Source organism: Haliotis rubra, unplaced genomic scaffold, assembly GCF_003918875.1.
Source record: "Haliotis rubra isolate DU_JTF1 unplaced genomic scaffold, ASM391887v1 Scf458, whole genome shotgun sequence".
Classification (NCBI taxonomy): Eukaryota; Metazoa; Mollusca; class Gastropoda; order Lepetellida; family Haliotidae; genus Haliotis; species Haliotis rubra.
In genome coordinates, this window is record NW_025767144.1 from 832,867 (window position 1) to 859,334 (window position 26,468).

At 40.0% G+C, this 26,468-nt stretch overlaps 2 protein-coding genes across 4 annotated transcripts in view; one reads left to right on the forward strand and one right to left on the reverse strand.

Moving 5' to 3' along the window:
• The window catches only part of LOC124290131 (keratin-associated protein 10-6-like), an 87,498-nt gene extending 74,908 nt beyond the window's left edge, over nt 1-12,590 (reverse strand). The window contains exons 1-5 of the mRNA XM_046726825.1: nt 12,539-12,590; nt 10,746-10,842; nt 10,142-10,282; nt 9,509-9,613; nt 8,884-8,997 (exon numbers count right to left, since the gene is read on the reverse strand). Of these exons, the coding sequence (XP_046582781.1) occupies nt 8,884-8,997; nt 9,509-9,613; nt 10,142-10,282; nt 10,746-10,842; nt 12,539-12,583 (502 nt within the window). The 5' untranslated portion in view covers nt 12,584-12,590. The remainder of the gene's footprint in view (nt 1-8,883; nt 8,998-9,508; nt 9,614-10,141; nt 10,283-10,745; nt 10,843-12,538) is intronic.
• The window catches only part of LOC124290129 (ankyrin repeat domain-containing protein 17-like), a 436,224-nt gene that overhangs the window by 378,924 nt on the left and 30,832 nt on the right, over nt 1-26,468 (forward strand). The gene's annotated exons all lie outside the window — the stretch shown is intronic.

The window sequence follows — 26,468 nt, forward strand, 5'->3', positions numbered from 1 at the left end:
TGGTACTGGAATGTCACGCCAGTGTCAACACTTGTATCACAGATCAGGATAAGTTATTGTTCCACATCAAGGAGGTGAGAGCAGTAGGCAGGACTGTGGTACTGGAATGTCACGCCAGTGTCAACACTTGTATCACAGATCAGGATCAGTTATTGTTCCACGTCAAGGAGGTGAGAGCAGTAGGCAGGACTGTGGTACTGGGATGTCACGACAGTGTCAACACTTGTATCACAGATCAGGATAAGTTATTGTTCCACGTCAAGGAGGTGAGAGCAGTAGGCAGGACTGTGGTACTGGAATGTCACGCCAGTGTCAACACTTGTATCACAGATCAGGATAAGTTATTGTTCCACATCAAGGAGGTGAGAGCAGTAGGCAGGACTGTGGTACTGGAATGTCACGCGAGTGTCAACACTTGTATCACAGATCAGGATAAGTTATTGTTCCACGTCAAGGGGGTGAGAGCAGTAGGCAGGACTGTGGTACTGGGATGTCACGACAGTGTCAACACTTGTATCACAGATCAGGATAAGTTATTGTTCCACGTCAAGGAGGTGAGAGCAGTAGGCAGGACTGTGGTACTGGAATGTCACGCCAGTGTCAACACTTGTATCACAGATCAGGATAAGTTATTGTTCCACGTCAAGGAGGTGAGAGCAGTAGGCAGGACTGTGGTACTGGAATGTCACGCGAGTGTCAACACTTGTATCACAGATCAGGATCAGTTATTGTTCCACATCAAGGAGGTGAGAGCAGTAGGCAGGACTGTGGTACTGGACTGTCACGCCGTTGTCAACACTTGTATCACAGATCAGGATAAGTTATTGTTCCACGTAAAGGAGGTGAGAGCTGTAGGCAAGACTGTGGTACTGGAATGTCACGCATGTGTCAACACTTGGATCACAGATCAGGATAAGTTATTGTGAAGGAGTTGATACAGTAAATACAGAATGTTTTCATTCACGTCTAAATACTGTTGTATACATTAGGTCTGAACAAAATGTACAGTGTAATTTCCTGTGTTTTATTGATAGACTGTGACATCGTGTGTACAATGTACAAGTATTTGCTGTATTGTATTGATAGACAGTGACATCGTATGTACAATGTACACGTATTTTCTGTATTGTATTGATAGACTGTGACATCTTGTGTACAATGTACAAGTATTTGCTGTATTGTATTGATAGACAGTGACATCACGAGTACAATGTACAAGTATTTGCTGTATTGTATTGATAGACAGTGACATCACGTGTACAATGTACAAGTTTCTGTTACAGAGACACAGAAAGACTCCAACTCCCACCATGACGCCGCCCTCCTTCATGCCTGCCGTGTTGGGAACATGGCCGAGGTGAAGCTTGCCCTGGATTTGGGTCAGGTGAACGTCAACTGTAGAGGATGGTGTAGCCGGACACCGGTGATGTGGACAGCAGGGCGGGGACACAGAGATGTGGTGGAGCTGCTACTGAGTAGAGGAGCTGATGTGTCACTGGTGGACATGTACGGTAACAACACCTTTCACTTGGCCTGTAGTGGAGGAGATGTGGGGACGGTGGAGTTGATGCTGTCCCTGGACGAGGTGGACGTCAACTGTAGAGGAGAGAGGAGCCGGACACCGGTGATGTGGACAGCAGGGCGAGGACACAGAGATGTGGTGGAGCTGCTACTGAGTAGAGGAGCTGATGTGTCACTGGTGGACATGTACGGTAACAACACCCTTCACTGGGCCTGTGGTGGAGGAGATGTGGGGACGGTGGAGTTGATACTGTCCCGGGACGTGGTGGACATCAACGCCAGGAACAACCGCTGGCAGACAGCGGCCGACGTGGCGAGAGGCAGGGGACATCATCAACTGGTGGATCTCATCGTGTCTCATGATGCTCTGTGAAGTCGTGTGGTGTGGTGTGGTGCAGACAGTGACGTGGTGTGTGCCGTTCACGTCGTCGTATTTACATTGTGGGACCAAGGTTAGAATTATTGTTGTGTTTGAGGAGAAATAAAACTTGTTGAAAACATTTTCAGACATTTTGTCATTTGTTTTCATGTGGATGTTTTCATGATCAGGTAAGAAGATTGTTGACTGAGTGCAATATTTATATACAACATGAAAGTTGACATAGTGGCGGACATTTATATGTGATTTATGTGACAAACTGAGTCACAGATATGTGACAAACAGACAACAAACTGTTTGTTTACATCTCGATCCACTCTGAGGCCATGTTCGCCCAGCTGACGGGGCGCCAAATGTACAGTGACGGTGACGTCACAATGCCTATGACGTCATGGCTGTTACCCAGCTGCCAGACAGGGATACGGGAGTTTGTTTTCAGTTTGTTACAATGAACATAACTTTATTTCTCCTAATGTTGTTTTCTTGATTTGGCATCAAGTTGGACAAAGAACATCCATCTATATATATTTACAATCTGGTTAGTGCAAGTGTGTGGTCAACCGCACCTTCAACGTAGAAGACTTGTACATGCAAGCAGTCACACCGGCGACGGAGTCGGACAGGTCGCACATCGGGTTTTCCATTCACACCTAAATGAACCGGGGTAAAAACACAATTATATTGAACTTGTCTAACTTGGTAATTAATTTCTGATCCACATGGAATCTGCGTTATCAAGAAAATGCATATCATACAATATTTAACACACTAGAGAACATATATGGTGTTATACAAACGTATCTTGTTTACGTCAGCTGGCTGTCTACCGTTCGGTGCTGCACTGTGATGACGTCGGTTTCAAATATGTATACATTGTATACAATGTTACAACGGTCTAATATCTTCACAGTGTCACTAAATTGTATAACATTCAACTTGAGTTGATTATTTTTCAAACAGCGTCTTCAAATGTATATCCTCCTTGCCTTGCCTTGCCGTGTCGGTTTGCAACTTTTCCACATAAATCATTATATCGAAGCCTTCGAAATGCTTAGTAAGCTCCCTGGTTTGAAATCTTGATGTCCGACAATTCAAATCACTGTATAAAGTACACTTCCTTGCGATAACAGATAGATGCCATCCATGTCAAAATGAAGAGTCACTGAAAATTGTCGGTGAGTTAGATTTCCCTCCCAACCAATCCTTCTGAAATAGTCAGTGTATTTGACGTCAATACCAAATAGACAGAAGTGTTTAAGATTAGTTCATGCGCAGTCTGTCTACAAAGTAACGTTACACAGAACAGTTTAGATCAAACATCTGGTTGAAAATCCTGATCCTCCTATCTGGTTATGGCCTGAAAAGCAGTTGTAAGATGAATCAGTTTCCACAAGCAAATCTGTCGGGGTACATAGCCCCAGTCAGTCTCCGCATACCTGTTGATTATAAACTCATACCTATGACGGCCCTGTTATTCCTGGTGCCATAGCGACTGACTCAGGACAGCCATTGTTCGGATACACATTTATTTCCAAACACACCCAATTATTTATTTGATGCAAATCGCCATTCTCAATCCTCATCTTCACTATCAACCCGTGCCACTCATCAGTGAGTGTTGTTTATAGGCCCTGTTTTTGCACGGAAATTAACCTTTTTGTCTTGCACTTTTTCTGCATAAAAAGTGTTTGTCAAGCAGTCTCGAAGCCACAACGGTACAGATATCATAAGTGACTAATTAGGACATTTGTAGCCTGAACTGGTTGTAACGGTTAAGGTACGAAGATTCGTTCTTTATGGCTGTAGAAAGAACTCGGGGTGTGTTGACGAACAGCTCATATGCGAACACAGGTAATACTATTTAACAGAATAGCATAATTATTTTACGCTTTACCTGATAGGTAACGTTTGGGAAATAACATGTAAGTTTTTGCTATTACTATTCAGAACCCAGTTTGCGCTGCGCACAATGTTTCTTTCACTAGTTCAATACATGAGAATGCGCTTTTTTGCATGGCCGACAGACAATATGCTGTCGCAGTGTTACTTTTTTCCGGTGCTAGGAAAGTTAGGAAATTCACTAGTCTATTTTCAAAGAATATAATTAAATGTATTTTCACTTCCTATATAGGCATTCTTTGCAGAGTACAGGTATTTTATAAAACTGTCAGGAGTTTGCTTTTTGTTGAGTATTTTACTAGCTCTTCACTTAACATGGCTGTGCGATGCACGTGTAAGCATAATCTATGCAAGAGTATCTTCCCTGTGAAAGTTATGTGAGTTTTTTCAAAACATACAAATCATAATGTAAACTGATGTTTATCTGATGTTCTCTATGGTAAAACGTCCAAAGGCTGCGATGGGAGACTTTCTGCTTGACTTGGCGACGGCAGAAAGGATGTGGTGGCGACGGCAGAAAGGATGGTGGTGGCGACGGCAGAAAAGATGGTGGCGATGGCAGGAAAGATGGTGACAACTGTGGCGACTGCAGGAAGGAAGGCGACAAGCGTTTCCTTTCGTTTTCTTTCAACTTTCTTTGTGAAATTATTTGGAGAAATGAAAAAAAAAAACACTTGAGTTGAGTTCTATTTTCAGTCAATACAATTTTAATAACTATCATTAGATGTCTTGATGTAAAGTGATAATTCTGTTTTAAGGTCTATCTGCCGTAGATGTATTTGGTAACATTAAAATAAACTGTTCTTTCTGCACGTTCTATCTGCGGTAGAAAGCACCGAGTCGCGTTCTATCTGCGGTAGAAAGCACTCGCCATAAATAGAAATATCACTTTACACTAGGCAATAGAGTATAATGGTCTCGCCCAGTTCTTACTTGCTGGGGGCGGTGGGGTAGCCTAAAGCGTTGACTCGTCACGCAGAAGACCCGGGTTCGAATCCCCACATGGGTACAATGTGTGATGAAGCCAATGTCTGGTGTCCCCTGCCGTGATGTTGCTGGAATATTGCTAAAAGCGGCGTAAAACCAAAACTCAGTCAGTCAGTCAGTCTTACTGGCTGGTTTTGGTATAGTGCATAACAATGGAGTGACGTCACATGAGTTTTATAAGTCCCTTAGTCGTGTCTGACACAACGTCACGTTTAAGGTAGTTTGTTGTGTTTGTAAATCGTTGTCTCTTCGTCTGTCCAGTGTGGTCTTTAACTATATATAGTCTCTCTTCACCTACGATTTGGACCCTAGTTATGGTTGAAAGGTCCTGTGGCTTTTGTTCAAGCAGAAAGTCACACAGACGCGAGAGAGTAGCCCCAAAGGCTTGAATTGTTAGAACATTGTTCAACGTGAAGGACAAGTTAACTATTGAAAAGCCGAAGTCATCCATCATGTCGCACAGTGTTACAAGAAGTTGTTTTGGGTTGTTTTTTTCACTTTAAATGTTTATGTCAAGAACATAGACTTTAGAGTCTTTACTGAGATTACAAAACGTCAAGCAGATTCATGGAGTTTTCAGAATCCTCATGACATAAACTCCATTTGTATCAAAGACTTTCTGAGAATACTAATGTCAACTAGTCGCTCTTCGTGCCGTGGCAGGGGCCCTGGGGTGGCCTAGTGTTTAAAGCAGTTGCTCGTCACTTGTATCAAAAACTTTTGGTGAATACTAATGTCAACTACTCGCACTTCGTGCCGTGGCAGCTACTAGGGTAGCCTAGTAGTTAAAGCGGTTGCTCGTCACTTGTATCAAAGACTTTCGGTGAATACTAATGTCAACTACTCGCACTACGTGCCGTGGTAGCTACTAGGGTGGGCTAGTGGTTAAAGCTGTTGCTCGTCACTTGTATCAAAGACTTTCGGTGAATACTAATGTCAACTACTCGCACTACGTGCCGTGGTAGCTACTAGGGTGGCCTAGTGGTTAAAGCTGTTGCTCGTCACTTGTATCAAAGACTTTCAGTGAATACTAATGTCAACTACTCGCTCTTCATGTCGTGGGAGGGGCCCTGGGGTGGCCTAGTGGTTAAAGCGGTTGCTCGTCACTTGTATCAAAGACTTTCAGTGAATACTAATGTCAACTACTCGCTCTTCGTGTCGTGGGAGGGGCCCTGGGGTGGCCTAGTGGTTAAAGCGGTTGCTCGTCACTTGTATCAAAGACTTTCAGTGAATACTAATGTCAACTACTCGCACTTCGTGCCGTGGCAGCTACTAGGGTGGCCTAGAGGTTAAAGCAGTTGCTCGTCACTTGTATCAAAGACTTTCAGTGAATAAGACTTTCAGTGAATACTAATGTCAACTACTCGCTCTTCGTGCCGTGGCAGGGGCCCTGGGGTGGCCTAGTGTTTAAAGCGGTTGCTCGTCACTTGTATCAAAGACTTTCGGAGAATACTAATGTCAACTACTCGCTCTTCGTGCCGTGGCAGCTACTAGGGTGACCTAGTGGTTAAAGCGGTTGCTCGTCACGCCGAAGACGCGGGTTCGATTCCCAATATGGGTACAATGTGTGAAGCCCATATGTTGTTTCCCCCACCATATCTGGAATATTGCTGAAATCGGCGTAAAACTAAACTCACTCACTCATGACAGCACATTAGAGTCATTCAGTTGTCTGTCTCCAGATTCTATTCATTACATTAATTTACAGAATATGATAAACTGTTCCGTAAAAGTGTTGAACGTTTCTCGTCAATCTTTGTAACGTTTTAACACTTTTTGAAAAGCTATGTTGCTTTACAAAATAGAGCATCTCTACCGCCTTCGGAAACAGTGCTCTGGTCAAGTTTGATGGTGTTGCCTACTAAATATGTCAGAGCCTCGGATGAAATGAATACTTCCAATAATACTACAATGAATGTTTTGACTCCGATTTAAGAAAGATGATAAATGACCAGTTATGCGATGGGTTTGCTTGGTGTCCTGATATGAAGAGTGTTAACAGTAGATGATAGTTTTGTGACGGTATATGCGTGTATCCATATATTGAAGACTATAGACCTGTGTGGTATGCTTGGTGTCCTGACATGAAGATTGTTAACAGTAGATGATATTTTTGTGACGGTATATGCGTGTATCCATATATTGAAGACTATAGACATGTGTGGTATGCTTGGTGTCCTGACATGAAGATTGTTAACAGTAGATGATATTGTTGTGACGGTATATGCGTGTATCCATATATTACAGACTATAGACCTGTGAGGTATGCTTTGTGTCCTGACATGAAGATTGTTAACAGTAGATGATATTTTTGTGACGGTATATGCGTGTATCCATATATTGAAGACTATAGACCTGTGTGGTTTGCTTGGTGTCCTGACATGAAGATTGTTAACAGTAGATGATATTTTTGTGACAGTATATGCGTGTATCCATATATTGAAGACTATAGACCTGTGTGGTATGCTTGGTGTCCTGACATGAAGATTGTTTACAGTAGATGAGATTTTGTGATACCATATGCGTGTATCAATATATTACAGACTATAGACCTGTGTGGTATGCATGATTTATTACAAGATGAGGTGTAAAATGGTTCGTCGGCAACGCCAGTCTATGTAGGACACTTTCTATCTGAAATAGAAGAAAAACACGTTTAGGGTAATCATTCTTTAAGTAAACATGGATGGCTTCCATTCTCAGACAATAGAGGCAGAAAATCTTGTCCTGTGTGAAAGGACACAATTGCATCCTCGTGTTTGATATTGTGTTGATGCATTTTCGATGCTTTCTCACTTATTTCTAACCAATAATGTTTAACAGGGTTTTCACCCATTATTAATCTCGATCGAATCTTATTGTAAGAAATGACGCCATGGCCGATGATTGCTGACGTCATTCCACAATAGTTGTGTTTCTAATAAAATGGCTGTCGTGATCAGTGCCTGTTTCTAAAGTGGAGCACAAAATGGTTAAGAAATAACGAGTAATAAAGAAAGATATTACACTTACTTGTGTGTCAAACTAATTTTGCCAAACATGTTTAAGAATTCATGTCTTACACTCTCGTCTGAGAAATACAAGAAATGTGTTTATTTGTATATCTAGTATATCTAGTGTATATCTAGTATATATCCAGTGTATATCTAGTATATATCCAGTGTATATCTAGTATATATCCAGTGTATATCTAGTATATCTAGTGTATATCTAGTATATATCCAGTGTATATCTAGTATATATCCAGTCTATATCCAGTGTATATCTAGTGTATATCTAGTATATATGCAGTGTATATCTAGTATATCTAGTGTATATCTAGTATATATCCAGTGTATATCTAGTATATATCCAGTGTATATCTAGTATATATCCAGTGTATATCCAGTGTATATCTAGTGTATATCTAGTATATATGCAGTGTATATCTAGTATATCTAGTGTATATCTAGTATATATCCAGTGTATATCTAGTATATATCCAGTGTATATCTAGTGTATATCTAGTATATATCCAGTGTATATCTAGTATATATCCAGTGTATATCTAGTATATATCCAGTGTATATCTAGTATATATCCAGTGTATATCTAGTATATCTAGTGTATATCTAGTATATATCCAGTGTATATCTAGTATATATCCAGTGTATATCTAGTATATCTAGTGTATATCCAGTGTATATCTAGTATATATCCAGTGTATGTCTAGTATATATCCAGTGTATATGTAGTATATGTCCAGTGTATATCTAGTATATCTAGTGTATATCTAGTATATATCCAGTGTATATCTAGTATATATCCAGTGTATATCCAGTGTATATCTAGTGTATATCTAGTATATATTCAGTGTATATCTAGTATATCTAGTGTATATCTAGTATATATCCAGTGTATATCTAGTATATATGCAGAGTATATCTAGTATATATCCAGTGTATATCCAGTATATATTCAGTGTATATCTAGTATATATCCAGTGTATATCCAGTGTATATCTAGTGTATATCTAGTATATATCCAGACTATATCTAGTATATATCCAGTGTATATCCAGTATATATCTAGTATATACATGGTGTAGGGCTACTCACAGGTGCCAGAGGGGGTGGTGCAGACAGCGTGGCCGCCGAATCTGGTGCAGCACTTATTCTTAGGGCAATCACTATGAGCCTGACACCCGCGAGTTAATGGAGACGCACACGTTCCTGAAATAAAACAGTTTGAATATCAACCATGATACATGTATACTAGCGTTTTACTGTCTTCCAACCTGTGTCACGGGGCACTTAAATAACTGATTGACTGACTGACTTTCTTGAAGCTGGTGAGTGAAACCGGACATATACAGCAAGAAACGTAAGGTTTACACGTGTAATATCAATACTTCACAGAACTTGAAGCTGGTGAGTGAAACCGGACATATACAGCAAGAAACGTAAGGTTTACACGTGTAATATCAATACTTCACAGAACTTGAAGCTGGTGAGTGAAACCGGACATATACAGCAAGAAACGTATGGTTTACACGTGTAATATCAATACTTCACAGAACTTGTTTGTCGTCAGTGCAGCTTGATAACGGTGGAAGAATATACAACCGACATCGCTAAATGAATAAACAAGAAGTAGTATCCATAACTGAAGGAACGCAAAGGCCTGTTTCCCCTGATAATACACGTATACCTACCCCTAACAACACGGCCATGTGTTACTGACCTTGGTGTGAGTCGGGAGCGTCGGGGTTCGGTGTGCAGGTGAAGCCCACCTCGCAAGCACACATGGCGTCGAGGGTGGTGTTGGTATTCGGGGTCAAGTTACAACCTGTAACATACACCATACATAGGAAACTGAAATATATTGTTTACAAACCGTGTAAGTACAAGAAAGATACGTTAAAAAGCCAGTCAGATAAATCGTGTTAGTATTAACCTCAACAACTGTAAAATGTGAGCAAGTTGAATAGGCGTTAAACATTTTAGGCTTGGATTCCTGCCGTAATTCGTGACCTTTCTCATGGAACGCGTTGGATGTGACCAGCTGTCTGACACATACCAGGATTCACACGTAGAATAATTATAAGGTAGCATTGATATTTACAACTTTCTGGCTTGAGAATGCTGATTCAACTCCGCTGTGAACAATATGCCAGTCATGTCATGGCGTGTCGACTCTGAGGGGCACGTCCGACTGTCAATCTGAGTTTATCAACTCGAAGACACATTTGCGGAATACTTTTGAAAATCATTTTTGACGTTTGTGGGCAATTCGTGAGACAGTATCTGCCTTTGTTAGCTTAAATTCCATATTAGGATAGACTGGTCCTTGTGATAGGTGAGCTACCAAACTTACTGCTTTTCTCAAGGCCATGGGGAGTACATACTCCTGTCGCACTTCCGGGAGAAGTCTCCTTACAGCATTCGTGAGCTCCGCAATCCGCCTGTCTCGTGCAGGTTTTGGGCGGACTGTTGCAGTACTGTGTGAAGAGCTCCCCTGAAACAAACGTGACCTTTCATTAAAAGTTAGCAAAGGCACGATCACTGGATGACGTCATCTTTATGTATTTCTGACAATGCGTGGATGTGGTGTCACGAAGTTAGAGGCTGCTTCGAGAGATTTAAACTATGTAGCGATGAAAATGACTTAGTCTAACAGCATAAGGTTGAAATAAAGAAATTGTTCGAAAAGAGTTATTAAAATCAAGTGCACCGATTGTGTGCAGTATTAGTACGGCACATAGGCGTTGTTTTTTTCAATAAGCCGACATTTTGTAATTGTTTATTTATGGTTAAACTAAAGTGGTTTAACGAGAGCACAGGTACTTTTACTCCCTCGGTATATATCAACAGAACTAGCCTGATCGTGGTATGGTCTCTATCTGAAGGCATCGATCAGTGGGTCTCTATCTGAAGACATCGATCAGTGGGTATCAGAAGGGCAGGAAATGTCTACTCACTCATCAGACAAATCCCGGCAGAAACACGCCACGTGCGGACGCAGCACTGACCACTCGAACAGTAGGCATCCGTCTGACAATCACCGGACACGCCCTGCTGGAAGAAGAAGATATAGATATAACAGTAGGTGTCTGTCAGACAATCACTGGACACGCCCAGCTGGAAGAGGAAGATATAGATAAAACAGTAGGCATCCGTCTGACAATCACCGGACACGCCCAGCTGGAAGAGGAAGATATAGATATAACAGTAGGTGTCTGTCAGACAATCACTGGACACGCCCTGCTGGAAGAGGAAGATATAGATATAACAGTAGGTGTCTGTCTGACAATCACCGGACATGGCCTGCTGGAAGAGGAAGATATAGATATAACAGTAGGTGTCCGTCTGACAATCACCGGACACGCCCTGCTGCAAGAGGAAGATATAGATATAACAGTAGGTGTCTGTCAGACAATCACTGGACACGCCCAGCTGGAAGAGGAAGATATAGATAAAACAGTAGGCATCCGTCTGACAATCACCGGACACGCCCAGCTGGAAGAGGAAGATATAGATATAACAGTAGGTGTCTGTCAGACAATCACTGGACACGCCCTGCTGGAAGAGGAAGATATAGATATAACAGTAGGTGTCTGTCTGACAATCACCGGACATGGCCTGCTGGAAGAGGAAGATATAGATATAACAGTAGGTGTCTGTCTGACAATCACCGGACACGCCCTGCTGCAAGAGGAAGATATAGATATAACAGTAGGTGTCTGTCAGACAATTACCGGACACGCCCTGCTGGAAGAGGAAGATATAGATATAACAGTAGGTGTCTGTCAGACAATCACCGGACACGCCCTGCTGGAAGAGGAAGGTATAGATATAACAGTAGGTGTCTGTAAGACAATCACCGGACACGCCCTCCTGGAAGAGGAAGATATAGATATAACGTATATAGACGTATAAATATAGGTACATGTGGACGTAGAGATATAGGTAGATGTAAACGTATAAACATAGATACATATGAACGTATAAATATAGATACATATATACGTAAAAATATAGGTACATATAGACTGCTTCAGTGCGGCTTTTATTCCAAACAGGCGTGGAGAGAGTGAGTGAGTGAGTTGGTTTTTACGCCGCTTTTAGCAATATTCCAACAATAACATGGCGGGAGACACCAGAAATGGACTTCACATTATGCCCATGTGGGGAATCGAAGCCGAGTCTTTGGCACGACGAGCAAACGCTTTAACCACTAGGCTACCCCACTCCCCGGAGTGGGGAATCACTTCAACTACCATATCCTTCTATATGCAGGGCGGTGGGGGCTCACAGAGTTTGCTCGCTCACCCGGGCTCGATTCCCCACGTGGGTGCAATGTTTGAAGCCATTTTCTGGTGTCCCCCCGCCGTGATATTGATGGAATATTGCTAAAAGCGGCGTAAAACTCCACTCACCCACTCACTCACTCAGTTCCCTATGCGGAATAATACGAACGCGTTGTCCACTGTTTTGGCGACCTAGTAATGGACTTTGGGAGTTAATATTTTAGAATATCCCAAAAATTTGCAAATATTGCTCTCTAATTCTACCACGATTGTTATAGATACGGTAGTGGCCATTTTATCCTGTTAGTACATTGATAAACGAGAAGGTAATATATTACAATGACGTCATCCTAACTGTATCCAACTCCCACCTAGCTACATTTACGCCGTGTCGCCGGCCAGTAGCACACTTCCTCTATATATACGTAATAGTAGATCAAACGTAACGAACGTTCAATACTTACAATGGCGGCGAGAGCTACAGTTGTGAGGATCAGGAAGAGCTCCATGTTGACAAGTTTGGGACTGAAATGAAAATCCTCTCCGCGTCAGCTATTTGTACCCCTAATGATTGGTGGATTCTCCCCGGGCACCTGTCACTCAAACCTCTCTGTGTGTCACGTTATCACACATAACACTTCTAATGGAGTTATTTCTATATCAACCCTTCCCATTTGAGAATTAATTGTGGTGTGATAAAGCTAATTAGTCCAACAGGGAAGTATACCTCTGTAACTCATAACTATAAACATCTATTTATGACAGTTTCGAATGGTTTTAATTACCCGAGATTGCGGTTTATGAGTGACATCTACCTGAACATCATTAGGTATCAATGTTTTGTTTTCTCATAAAATATATCCTAAATGAATAAATCAACTTTTCATTATTCTCTTTGTGTTGAGAATCGTTATACATTCTTTTAATTTCTTGAACAGGACTACCACTTGCGCGTCAAAATCTTGGTTCAGTATGAAAATAAATGCTGAAATGTTTCCACTGTCCAGAGACGAACGTCGTTTGCAATGTGTCACGTTTTATCACTGCCTATTTCTTCAGGTTACTGATCTTGACGTGATCCCAGGGTGTCACTGGGCCAGACGGTCTAAACTACCGGTACACTCAAGCTAAATTAACACAGATATTTGATAGTTCTTGTCAAAGAAGGAACACAAACACCCATATGAAAAATGATCGAATATTTCCAAGAATATTTTTGTTGAAAAATGCTATCTCGTTACATAAAAATCTTTGTAGAACAAAGCCGTAAAGAGTATCATGTGGACTTTGTCAGGGGCTCCTTTCACGAAGCAACCTTTACTAAGATTAACCATAACTCCCACTCTTTAACATTGCCCTAAGGTTACCTTGGTGACTTACAATCCCCTTAGTGCATTGTGAAAGGAGGCCCAGGTCACCAGATGAGTTAAACTTGTCATCTGGCCAAACAAAAACAAAAACAACCAAATATTTCAATATATTGATTATACATTTTCATAAAAGAAAACCTTACCACGTATTTAATTGAGCAAGAAGCTAAGTATATTATATGTATTTTGTGTGTTCTATTTATTTCGTGCACATTTCCAGGATCTTCTTTGAGAAGAGCACTTCACTGAAGCAGATTGAAACAAGTTGATAACAAAGTGTTATTTCATCTGATCATAAGCGACATATCCAGTTTATATTTTCAGACAGTTTGTCATACACACCCTGAAACGAATATACCTTATACTGCAGCCCATGAAGTCTCCGGGTTCCATTTTATTATTTTTATGACTATCATTTAGGAATGGTTTTTTCTGTAAAATAGGTTTATTACAGACACTGGGTGTTTGTCTAAATTTCAGATGACAGCATTATGTAATCACCACATTTACAATACACAGAATATTCGAGTCTGGTCGAAAAATATTTGAAATTAATCAACACTGATTTTATGTGAGTAATATCTGCGAAACCCGTTTATTATAACCTCGAGGAATGAAGCCACGGGCGACACGAGGACAAAATGCACTTTCCTAAACAAAATATGAAAACGCGTGAGGTTCTCCATTCATTGTAAACACGCCGGAAAATGACGTCATCATGTTTTTACCGGCACATATGACCATCAGGGGTTCGTCACGTGGTGACATAAATGGCTTACATATATCCGAGTTGAGATCACCAAGAATAATTGTGTCACCCTGAACACACAGCTCATCATATAAGTCACAAAGTTCGTCGAGTGCCGTGCTATAGGTAGAGTGAAGGGCATTGGTGGATGGAAGCCGACATGCAATCACATATATGTCGACGGAACATGGGTGAGTTAACTTAACAGCAATACAACAGTTGGCAGACGAACGTACACACTGTGCTTTCCATTTAGAATTAGTGTTCTGTAGTAGAGCAATACCCCCACAGCCTCTTGTGCAGGTAGTTACATCATCAGCATTTCAGATCTTTCAGACATTGAATATTGCTTGTTTTCAACCAGTGTTCTTGTATAGCAATGACGTCAACATAGTCCGGTAAAACAGAGTTGATTTTGTGGGTCTGGTGCAGCCCACCACGCACATTCCAGGTCAACACACCCGCACATTCCAGGTCAACACACCAAGCACATTCCAGGCCAACACACCACGCACATTCCAGGTCAACACACCACGCACATTCCAGGTCAACACACCACGCACATTCCAGGTCAACACACCACGCACATTCCAGGTCAACACACCACGCACATTCCAGGTCAACACACCACGCACATTCCAGGTCAACACACCACGCACATTCCAGGTCAACACACTTAGCGCGACCATCACAGACACCAGAGTTAGTATGTACAGATCCATTCTATTAGCAGATGTTTTCTCTGTATTGTTGGTGTTTCTGATCATTTTGTCGGTACCTTGGCACATAGTCCCGACACACAATGTCCTCAGGCCAGAAATATTCGTCATTGATCATGACGTCATAATCATTTAGTGGCAGGTTAACTTGTACAGTATATGTTTCAGATTTATCGAAGTGGGTGCGTTTCTTCATGAGGCGGACATACGTTACGTTCTTGGGCATAGTGGGATATGACGTTTCTCAGTTCCTCAAAGGACTTGTCTGCCTTGATGTTAGAGAGAACAATCCGTTTCGTTCGAATATGCGACACATCTTCCAGAGTGTTATAGGATTTGCTGAGAGATCGTATGGGATAGCCTTTGTTTTGTGGGTTGCTCACGATATTCCGTTGGGTAAATTCCTTCCTTGATCCACGCGTGTTGTACTTGGTGGTCCCATTACTATCTCAATTAAATTCAAGGCCATGGGAATTCTGTGTGTATAGTCCCCATATATATTCTTTGTCAGAGAGATCTACCATATTACTAGATCCTTGGCGACTAGTGTTCCTATGAGTTTTCGAGGGTCCTGTGTCGGACACAGACACCTTGGTGACAGAGTCAGCATGTGTGACCTCCATATTGATGTTCGACTGTTCATTGGTATGACTCGTGGGAACATTTATGAGGACATTAGTGATAGAAGCTCTGTCGTCAGTGACGATGTCACAGTCACCTGTCGATTTGGCGTCGGGGATTGTATCACGTGTGTGAGTGCTAGGATTTGGTACATCGTGTTTTCTTGATGCAGTTACTTTGGAAGGAAAGTTGGAAATTTTGTTATCCAAGTTTTTCAGTTTCGCATCAATTTGGTAGTTACCACGTAACAATTCATGTTCGAAATCTGTTATCCTGTCTTTTAGTGACTTCATTTCCTGTCGTTCTAGTTTCAACTGTGCACTGAGTTCAGTTCGTCGTGCGTCTGATTCCTGTAGTTTTACAGTCAGTTGTTGTATGTCCTTTGTCTTGCAGTCAATCATCGAATTTTTTAATGTAATGTCAGTGTTCAATTTAATTTCAATGGCGTTTATTTGATTTCGTAAAGACTCATTCCCATCCACTACACACTGTTTCAGCTGTACAAGGTGACTCATTACATATGCAACAGTATCTATATCACCTTGTGGTGGTGTTGTATTGGGTACTTGTGCAGAATCCTCCTCTGTGTGTGTGGTAGATAGAGGTAGGTTCCTGATGTTAGCCTTGCTGAGCACCTTGCACTGTAACACATGATCCTGAATACCTCCCTCGATCAAGTGGAACAGACAGTAGATATCCTGTGCATATGTTTCAAGAACACTCTGAGGTCCTCCATTATTCTTATTTCTCCGTCTGACCAGTGAACCAGGGGGAAATTGCTGCATGATTCTTTGGCGTAGTCGTAAAAACTCTCTCGTATGTGGTTAATTTGTCTTGTTCAAAACACTGCTTGTCACTTTGTCCAAATTTACGCTTGATTTCCAGATAGATTTCTTTGTCTTGAGCGTCACTCGCCTGAGTGCTGTATAGCTCGTCTCCGTCTGCCATTGTTGGTCAATTAAAGCTTGGTTGTATTTGGGTCACCACAGATCCCTCATACACACAGAACAATGGATATCAGTAAGTTTTCGTTTGTATCAAGTAATTAAAGTAATAAAGTAAATTCTGAACAAAGAAACTCACGGTTGCCATCATGCGTATGTACATCACATTCTGGATAGTGTTTTAAAGGTATAATCTCATTTAAAATACATAATATTCACTTTTTCACATGAGCAGTTTGAATTGCGACCCCTCGAGTCGACGCATGCGCACACATTTGGCCAGTTGTTATCTACATTTGCAGAGTTATTATCTGCACAGTAGTTGTCTATAATTGCACAATGGTTGTCTATATTTGCACAGTAGTTGTCTACATTTGCACAGTTGTTGTCTACATTTTCGCAGAGGTTGTCTATATTTGCTCAGTTGTTGTCTATATTCGCACAGTGGTTGTCTACATTTGCTCAGCTGTAGCCAATATTTGCACAGTAGTTGTCTACATTTGCACAGTAGTTGTCGATATTTAATCGGTTGTAGTCATTATTTGCTCAGAAGCTGTCTACATTTGCTCAGTTGTTGTCTACATTTTCGCAGAGGTTGTCTATATTTGCTCAGTTGTTGTCTATATTCGCACAGTGGTTGTCTACATTTGCTCAGCTGTAGCCAATATTTGCACAGTAGTTGTCTACATTTGCACAGTAGTTGTCTACATTTGCACAGGTGTCTTCAGAGTTGGATGTACTGCCACACATATATTTTCTTGATTGTTTTCAGGTAGCGACAACATTTGTTTGAATCAACCAAGTTGGTGTCTAACTAAGCAGTGGCTTCAGATCCTCAAGTACGACATACCCAAGGTAGGTCATCGGTGTAACTGTAAGTGTTTACCCGTGATTAATATACACGTCCAGACTAAACACATTTGTGTTTGTACAGGAGAATATTATCACGATGTAACTTCAACTGTTGAATGTACACATTTATTACATGTCTAGACTGAACACATATATGTTTCGACAGAAGTCTAGTACATGTAAATTACAAGGGAATATAGACATGAGCACGCATATTGTATTGCGTACACAGCATAGGGTTGTCAAGTTAACTTGCATCAATTAGCATCAGGGCCCCGTCTCACACTACGACTGTGGTAAGTCTGTGTTACAGTATAGGAGGTACAAATACTACGAGAAAAGTTACGAGACCGTAGAGTTTTGTGAAACGGGACCCAGGGCTATATCTTGATATGGGTACAGGACGTTAAGGATCACAAATACTAAATTAGCACCAGGGGTATGTCTTGATATGGGGGCAGGTTGTTATCAATCACAAATACTAAATTAGCACCAGGGGTATGTCTTGATATGGGGGCAGGTTGTTATCAATCACAAATACTAAAGTGAGTGAGTGAGTTAAAATTTTACATCGCATCGGCAATATTACAGCCAGAAAGCGATAAGAAAAGGTAATCAATTTAAGATATCTGTCGACAAAGGACAGTAAAACAAACAAGACTATCACAGATACATATTTAAAGCTAGTAATTAAATTTAAAATACTTTAACTATAGAGGACAATACAATATATAAATAGGCTATTGATCGCCAACAACTGATCACCATACTAGGGTCCCTGGGGACTTACAGTACATTTGCTACCTGCATGGAACCTAGCTGGATTTTCACCATCACTTCAGCCGCAAACGATTTTAGGAAACGTTTTAAAAGAACAAATATACTACGTTTAAAAAACTGGTAAGCTTAAATTCAACTTCTCTCAGGAGAACAATTATTTTACGATACTTTAACCCCCTTTGAGGATACAGCCACTAGCAATCGCAGTTGCTAATTTATACTACCATGGTTAAAATATCATTAATCTATTTACAATTCATTTAACAAATCTAATTCTTTTAAAAATGCAATAAGTAAATGAGAACTGACATTATTAAAAAGATCCTTCATAGTTCGTGATTTGAAATAGTTATCCCTTGTGATGGAATATTCAACACTGTCAAGCAAGACATGCTTGACTGTGATTCTTTCATCACAAGGGATGCAAAACGGAGGATCCTCACCTTTCAATAGGTATTCTTGTGTTGCCAACACGACATCGTCGTATGATGACCTGTTCATATCTGGACTGACAACCCAAGTAGGTGTAACCAATATAAGGTTTTATTGCATGTAATTTATTGATACCTACTTGGGTGTCCAACTTCTTCTGCATTAGATCACGGATATAAGATCTGATGACGGCTTTATAAGCAGAGTATGGAATAAGAAGTGGTGTCACAGATTTTTGTAGTGCTGCCTTGGCAGCAAGATCGGCTATCGCGTTACCAGAACACAAATACTAAAGGGGCAATCTAGATACATAACATGACAATAACAGTGGCTCAGTGGATGATCTGGATAAATCATAATGTCAGGGTCTGAGTACAATGTGCCAGTCTATTGTGGCATGTCATGATTTATTTAAAGAATCATTACTACGCTGACACAACACATCTTGTTCCTGTTCTAGACAGTGCGGGCAGACCTCGACCGACCACCACAACCATGGGTAATCAGAACAACGACAGCAACCCTCCTCAACCCAGTACCCAGAATATCCAGGTTACACCAAACACGGAAGGACACACAGAGACGGTTAACACTGCAGGAATCGATCATGGTGGAGTTGGCAACACTAACATCAACGTGGTCCAGGCACAAGGTGAATAAATACTATTAATGGTGTCCATAGACAAACACCGGCATTAGTTCAGCCATACCCTGACTAAGAAAGTTGTAAATTTATAAATGAATAAAACAAACTTATATAATATACTTCTCTGTCTGCAAAGGACAGTAAAACAACTATTTTATCACAGGAATAAATTTAAGACTGGTAATTAGATCAAAAATATTTTAACTATAAATGACAATACAATTTAAAAACAGGCTATAGATTGCCAACAACTGAAGGTAGATCACCATGTTCCTAGTAGATTATAGACAGTGCAGCACAACAGGGAACCATATGGAAGCAGCAGATCATGCAGCACCAGAGCAGTTCAAGTTGATACCTGTACAGCCCCTGTGGAGACTACCACTGTTTTGTCCAAGTTCAAAACTCTGTAGGATATCACAGATCAGCTTACTGTTGCATATGGTATATCTAGGTTTAGGTTCCGTCGTCAGTAAGTTCATATTGTACGATTCATTTTTTGTGTGAAACGTTTTATACAATTATTGACAAGTCAATGACAAACTAGACTGGCAACACAGTACTGAAGCCTCACACATCAATGGTAGAATTGACAGTAGCCACAAAGTGCGTACGTGTGAAAAACTCTAAACTTTGATTTTATTTGTTTACAGGCGACAAGGAGCGTGTAGAAAGAGAGGTAAGTAGATGCAATCTCTCATCTGAAAATAACATGAAGTAAAAGAACATTTGTAAAGGGGCGTAGTACCAAACTAGAACTGGTCTTAAGTAATTCATCCTTGTGCTGAGAGGCGACTAACAAGATTGGGTGGTCAGGCTCGCTGACTTGGTTAGCACATGTCATCGTATCCCAACTGCATAGATCGATGCTCATGATGTTGACATAAGATGTGGATGCTTTACTAAGTACAAGCATGTTAATGTGTGTTCATGTGTGTATACGTGTCCCCACGTAGGGTAAACAGAACATACAACGAAGGTTTCAGAAACGGCAAGTTGAGGCAGGTTTTGTTTCCTGAAACATAGATACTAGTATGTTTCTACTCTGAATGCAATGGATGGAGATTTTTATATACGAGTTTGTTTGTCCGACTGATTCTACGATACGAGGCATTTATGACTCCACTACGATAGACCGATTCAGTCTGTTAATCAAAACGGGCGCATGCGTCAATTTGAGCCAATCAGAAGACCGGGAGCACTTTGTGGATTTGTTAGATTTACTTCCGGGGCCAAACGATGCATCTGAAGCGTACCTACAGAAGCGTCCTAGTGCCACAGTCTGGTTTTGTTTATCTCCTAATTAGGACTCAGTTATCTCCTAATTAGGTGATACTATGTCCTAATTAGCACTTAGCTATCTCCTAATTAGGTGATACTATATCCTAATTAGGACTCAGCTATCTCTTAATTAGGTGATACTATATCCTAATTAGCACTTAGCTATCTCGTAATTAGGTGATACTATCTCCTAATTAGGACTTAGCTATCTCCTAATTAGGTGATACTATATCCTTATTAGCACTTAGCTATCTCCTAATTAGGTGATACTATATCCTAATTAGCACTTAGCTATCTCCTAATTAGGTGATACTATATCCTAATTAGGACTCAGCTATCTCTTAATTAGGTGATACTATATCCTAATTAGCACTTAGCTATCTCCTAATTAGATGATACTATATCCTAATTAGCACTTAGCTATCTCCTAATTAGGTGATACTATATCCTAATTAGCACTTAGCTATCTCCTAATTAGGTGATACTATATCCTAATTAGGACTCAGCTATCTCTTAATTAGGTGATACTATATCCTTATTAGCACTTAGCTATCTCCTAATTAGATGATACTATATCCTAATTAGCACTTAGCTATCTCCTAATTAGGTGATACTATATCCTAATTAGGACTCAGCTATCTCTTAATTAGGTGATACTATATCCTAATTAGCACTTAGCTATCTCCTAATTAGGTGATACTATCTCCTAATTAGGTGATACTATCTCCTAATTAGGACTTAGCTATCTCCTAATTAGGTGATACTATATCCTTATTAGCACTTAGCTATCTCCTAATTAGGTGATACTATATCCTAATTAGCACTTAGCTATCTCCTAATTAGGTGATACTATATCCTAATTAGGACTCAGCTATCTCTTAATTAGGTGATACCATATCCTAATTAGCACTTAGCTATCTCCTAATTAGATGATACTATATCCTAATTAGCACTTAGCTATCTCCTAATTAGGTGATACTATATCCTAATTAGCACTTAGCTATCTCCTAATTAGGTGATACTATATCCTAATTAGGACTCAGCTATCTCTTAATTAGGTGATACTATATCCTTATTAGCACTTAGCTATCTCCTAATTAGATGATACTATATCCTAATTAGCACTTAGCTATCTCCTAATTAGGTGATACTATATCCTAATTAGGACTCAGCTATCTCTTAATTAGGTGATACTATATCCTAATTAGCACTTAGCTATCTCCTAATTAGGTGATACTATCTCCTAATTAGGTGATACTATCTCCTAATTAGGACTTAGCTATCTCCTAATTAGGTGATACTATATCCTTATTAGCACTTAGCTATCTCCTAATTAGGTGATACTATATCCTAATTAGCACTTAGCTATCTCCTAATTAGGTGATACTATCTCCTAATTAGGACTTAGCTATCTCCTAATTAGGTGATACTATATCCTAATTAGCACTTAGCTATCTCTTAATTAGATGATACTATATCCTAATTAGCACTTAGCTATCTCCTAATTAGGTGATACTATCTCCTAATTAGGACTCAGCTATCTCCTAATTAGGTGATACTATATCCTAATTAGCACTTAGCTATCTCCTAATTAGGTGATACTATCTCCTAATTAGGACTTAGCTATATCCTAATTAGGTGATACTATATCCTAATTAGCACTTAGCTATCTCCTAATTAGGTGATGCTATCTCCTAATTAGGACTTAGCTATCTCCTAATTAGGTGATACTATCTCCTAATTAGGACTTAGCTATCTCCTAATTAGATGACACTATATCCTAATTAGCACCTAGCTATCTCCTAATTAGGTGATACTATCTCCTAATAAGGACTTTCAGACAATTCAAGCATTAACCTTCTCAGTGTGTGTGTGATAACATGCGTCTGGCCGTCCGCCTTGATATGCTTCAGTACATTGGCAAGATGGACTCCATAAAGTCAACATCTCTCCTTCAACTGATGATTCAGTTCTTGTAGCTCATCGACTCCATGAACCAGACACAGACCAGGGAGTTAGAACATGATCTCATATGTTGGCTGGATCAAAGGGGCTAATTGTAAAATTATTGTCCTCCTGGTGGGACAAAAAACATTGCAAAGAACATTTAGGCCCACCAGTGATTATAGTGATAGAGACAGACGGTATTATTCCCTTTACTGTAAGAGGGGTCCAGTTTCTGCAATAGGCTTTGGCAGGTATCCAGCGTGAATATGTATGTACATATAATCTGGAAAATCTGCATATAGATCAAATCTGAACATTGATCATGACTCCTCCCTACTGGATATCAAGAGAAACAATGTAACACTTTACACAATGTGGGAGACACATACAGTCATTTGCGAAATGCACTAAATCATGTAAAGATCGCATGTGGAGCAATAATATACTCTATACATGCTGTTTTGGAGTTTATGCACTGAGTACATATATAATTATAACTGATTCAAACATGAAATCATTGTTCAATTAGAGTAAAATCATCACTTGTATTCCAAAACATGATTACCCAGAAAGTGTAAAACCACAGAGGGCTATTAAAGCCACTTGGTCAGAGTATAATGTCAGTATCTGGAGTGACAGCCAGGTCATCGGTGACCCACAGAAGAAAGGAGATGCCGAATGCTGTCTTGAGGAATGTTTTGATACTCTTGCTGAAGTGCTGTGTGCAGTTCTTGTGGTGTCTGAGGTGGTGCAAACGTCGATCAAGAGTATCCCATAGATGTTCAATGGGGTACAAATCGGGTGATCGAGAAGGCTGTGGTAACACCTGAACATTGCTGGAGGAAGTCCTGTCAAACACGAGCAACATGAGGTCGTGCATTGTCATAGTAAAAAAATCAAACGCTGACGTTGATGGAAGGAATGACGTGACGTTGATCTGGTCTTCTGGCAAAATGTCTGGCTTCCCGTAGCCAACTGCGCACTGTCTGGTCGGAGATTCGGCGAGTCCAGGAATTGGATTGTTGTAGATGATGCGGCCGTGGTGTTTGAAAGAAGATGTTTCAACCGGATGTAGCGATCCTGGACGTTGTGGTGGTATCTCTAGGTCGACCTGACCTGGGTCTGTCATTAACACTCCCAGTATTGTTGTATCGGGTCCATAGGTTTGACATGGTCTTTCTGAACACGCTGAAGTGCCTTGCAGGGCTCCAGTTAAGGGCCGTATCAGCGTATGTACGGATAAAAAATGTGCACGATATGGAAGGAAAAAAATAAGAAAACGTAGCAGATACGCACCACAGCGATGCTGTACGGTCTTAGAATCATTATCAGACGTATTCATCTGCAAAAGTATTGTTTTATTATCTATTGACCTGTTTACACAAGAGTAGCAATGTTGTGGTGCATATATGAAACGAAACACAGGATTACTGATACACCATTACATTCCATTCAGTGCTCTAAATGTACTCTTAAGGTTTTCCAGTGAAAAAATAAGGAGTACGTACACTTGATGTTGAGAATTTATTCGAAGCCCTGGCCTTGCCACCCCGTGCTACGACACCCGTCCTTGTAAACGGCCGATGGCGTTGTGTCGTTGAACTTCTGTCAGTCTTTTCATTCTCTTGTCGTCTATAATAGCTTAAAGCAATGCATGTAGAGTACCACTGATGTGGCTTTTACAGTCATAGGCTTCAGCTCAAGATGATACACAACTTCATGATGCACGTCCATTCCACTAAAGCGATTCACGACAGACGTGAGTGTAACGTTACGTTTTTGTTCAACGTTTCTTTTCTAAACGTTTTGTTGTCGGCAACCATTTCCCCACATGTTGGGATTCAGCATGGTTGGTTTGTGTCAAATCTTTCCTATGTATAGTATACTGAACCGCAAAAAAACCGTCACCCCCTTTTTGAACTTGGTAATCAGTTTAATTCAAACACATGTAAATGACATAATACTTGTCGGAACGATTTCAAAATTGACATGTTTGATAATCCATACTTAAAGGTCACATAAACCCTAGGGGGTACAAATACATAAATCACTAACTGGCATCGTTATAAATGAAACCCCGTCATTAAAACTACTCATTTCGACCTTTAATTGACTTAAATCGACCTTTTTGACAACAGTGCACAATTCTCACCCGCGAACGACATTTCAACCAATCAGAGCGGCACGCGTCTGTGGCGTCATATGAGGAATAGCTTTGAGGGCCGATGCAGAATTCATCTACATTTTAGGGGTTAAATTATCTTGTCTACAGGCTTGTATAAACCTGAAATCGTGACAATTGTTGTGGAAAATGAAAGCTATATGTTCTCACCATCTACTGTCATTTAACTTTGACTCCTGCTTTGCCTAGTTTCCGAGTTACAACTTGTTTTCATAGACGATTCTGTCAAAATCGATTGGTGTCGTTAGGCCCTATTTGTATAATGACTGATCAAAATTGATCCCATTTTTGTGTTTTTTTACTTCGATATTTAATCATGTCATGTAAAAATATGTTTGTATTCTCAAAGGAGTGTCGGCTCATTGGTTTTTTTACATGCAATACAGCAATTATTCCCTTGTTGTAACCCGTGTTAGGTGGTATAAACCTACACATGTTTTTTGTCATCATTCACTTGATGGTCAGTTAATGAATTTATAACAGGTATAATTATTGGTAACACACTTAGATTACCCAACAAAGGTTCCCATTTGGCATTTCTTGTGTCTGGAGTAAATATTCAACATTATAAACATCGATCAAAGGATTAAACGATAACACGCTGATTGATTAATTACTTTTATCTTACACAGCGGAATTGTCAAAAGGTAGTGTTTATGTATGTAGATTTACTAATCTATACTGAATACACTCTGTCGTGTCGGTGTCTGCGTAAAACAACGTCCTTCTTTCAAAGGATTAACCGGCAATACATTGATTGATTGCCCACTATTGGCTAACTAAATTACTGTTTTTAAAGAAAGGAGGACATTATGCAATTAGTTGTGCTATCTTGGGTGACCAATGAGACTATACACCAATACCTGAAAAGATTGATCACTTTTTCGTATATTAAACTGTTAAAAGACACATCATTTGGAACAGTTTTGTGGATATTGATGGATACATTCCTCGAACAAGGTAATGGCCTGATATTGTTCCTATAACTTTAATCTGTTTTAATTTCAATATTTGCATTTTGTTTTTATTCATTTGTCGTAGCATATCAACAGAATCATTGTTTTCGCCGCGAAGTGTAATGAGACAGAAAACATGCACTAGGTTGTGTGTGCGAATTATGATTCACATTGGCAAACTATATAATGTCTAGATATTACAGTTCTGTTATAAATTCACTATATAAAGTTTCAAAATGCATACAAGTCTTTAATTAGGATCATAAGACCAAATATAAAAACGCACATTGACTAGTATCTACATACTGGTGAGTAAACATTAACCATGGGAATGTAGCAAAACATTTATCGCGCAGAATTGTGACTTCGACCCCCCACCTCGCTTCCGTGGAAGAAATCGTTATGTTATAGGTTGTGTCATGCAAAATCCGTTTGATTATGATTCCAATACATATTTAACTACGAGTAGAAAGTAGTCTTGATTTTCTAACTTGATGAAAACAAACTATAATCTCATTAATTCTAACAGAATGTTTTATTTTTAAAATGGCGGCGCCCTGTGGGAACATCCGCCAGCCTGAGGATAAATGGTATTTAGGTTTGTTTTCACCGAGTTTAAAATCAAAACTACTTTCTACTCGTAGTTAAATATGTATTTTATTGATGGCCAATAGGATTTGCATGACATAGCGTATAACATAACAATTTCTCCTAGGAGCGAGGTGGGTGTCAATATAATACTACTTACAATATTATTGTTACTCGACCACAACCTCGCTTCGAGGAAGAAATCGTTATGTTACAAGTTGTGTCATGGAAAATCTTTATGGTCATCAATCATATGCATATTTTACTACAACTAGTAAGTAGTTTTGATTCTTTAACTTCCGTGAAGCCATCTGAACACAAGTACGAT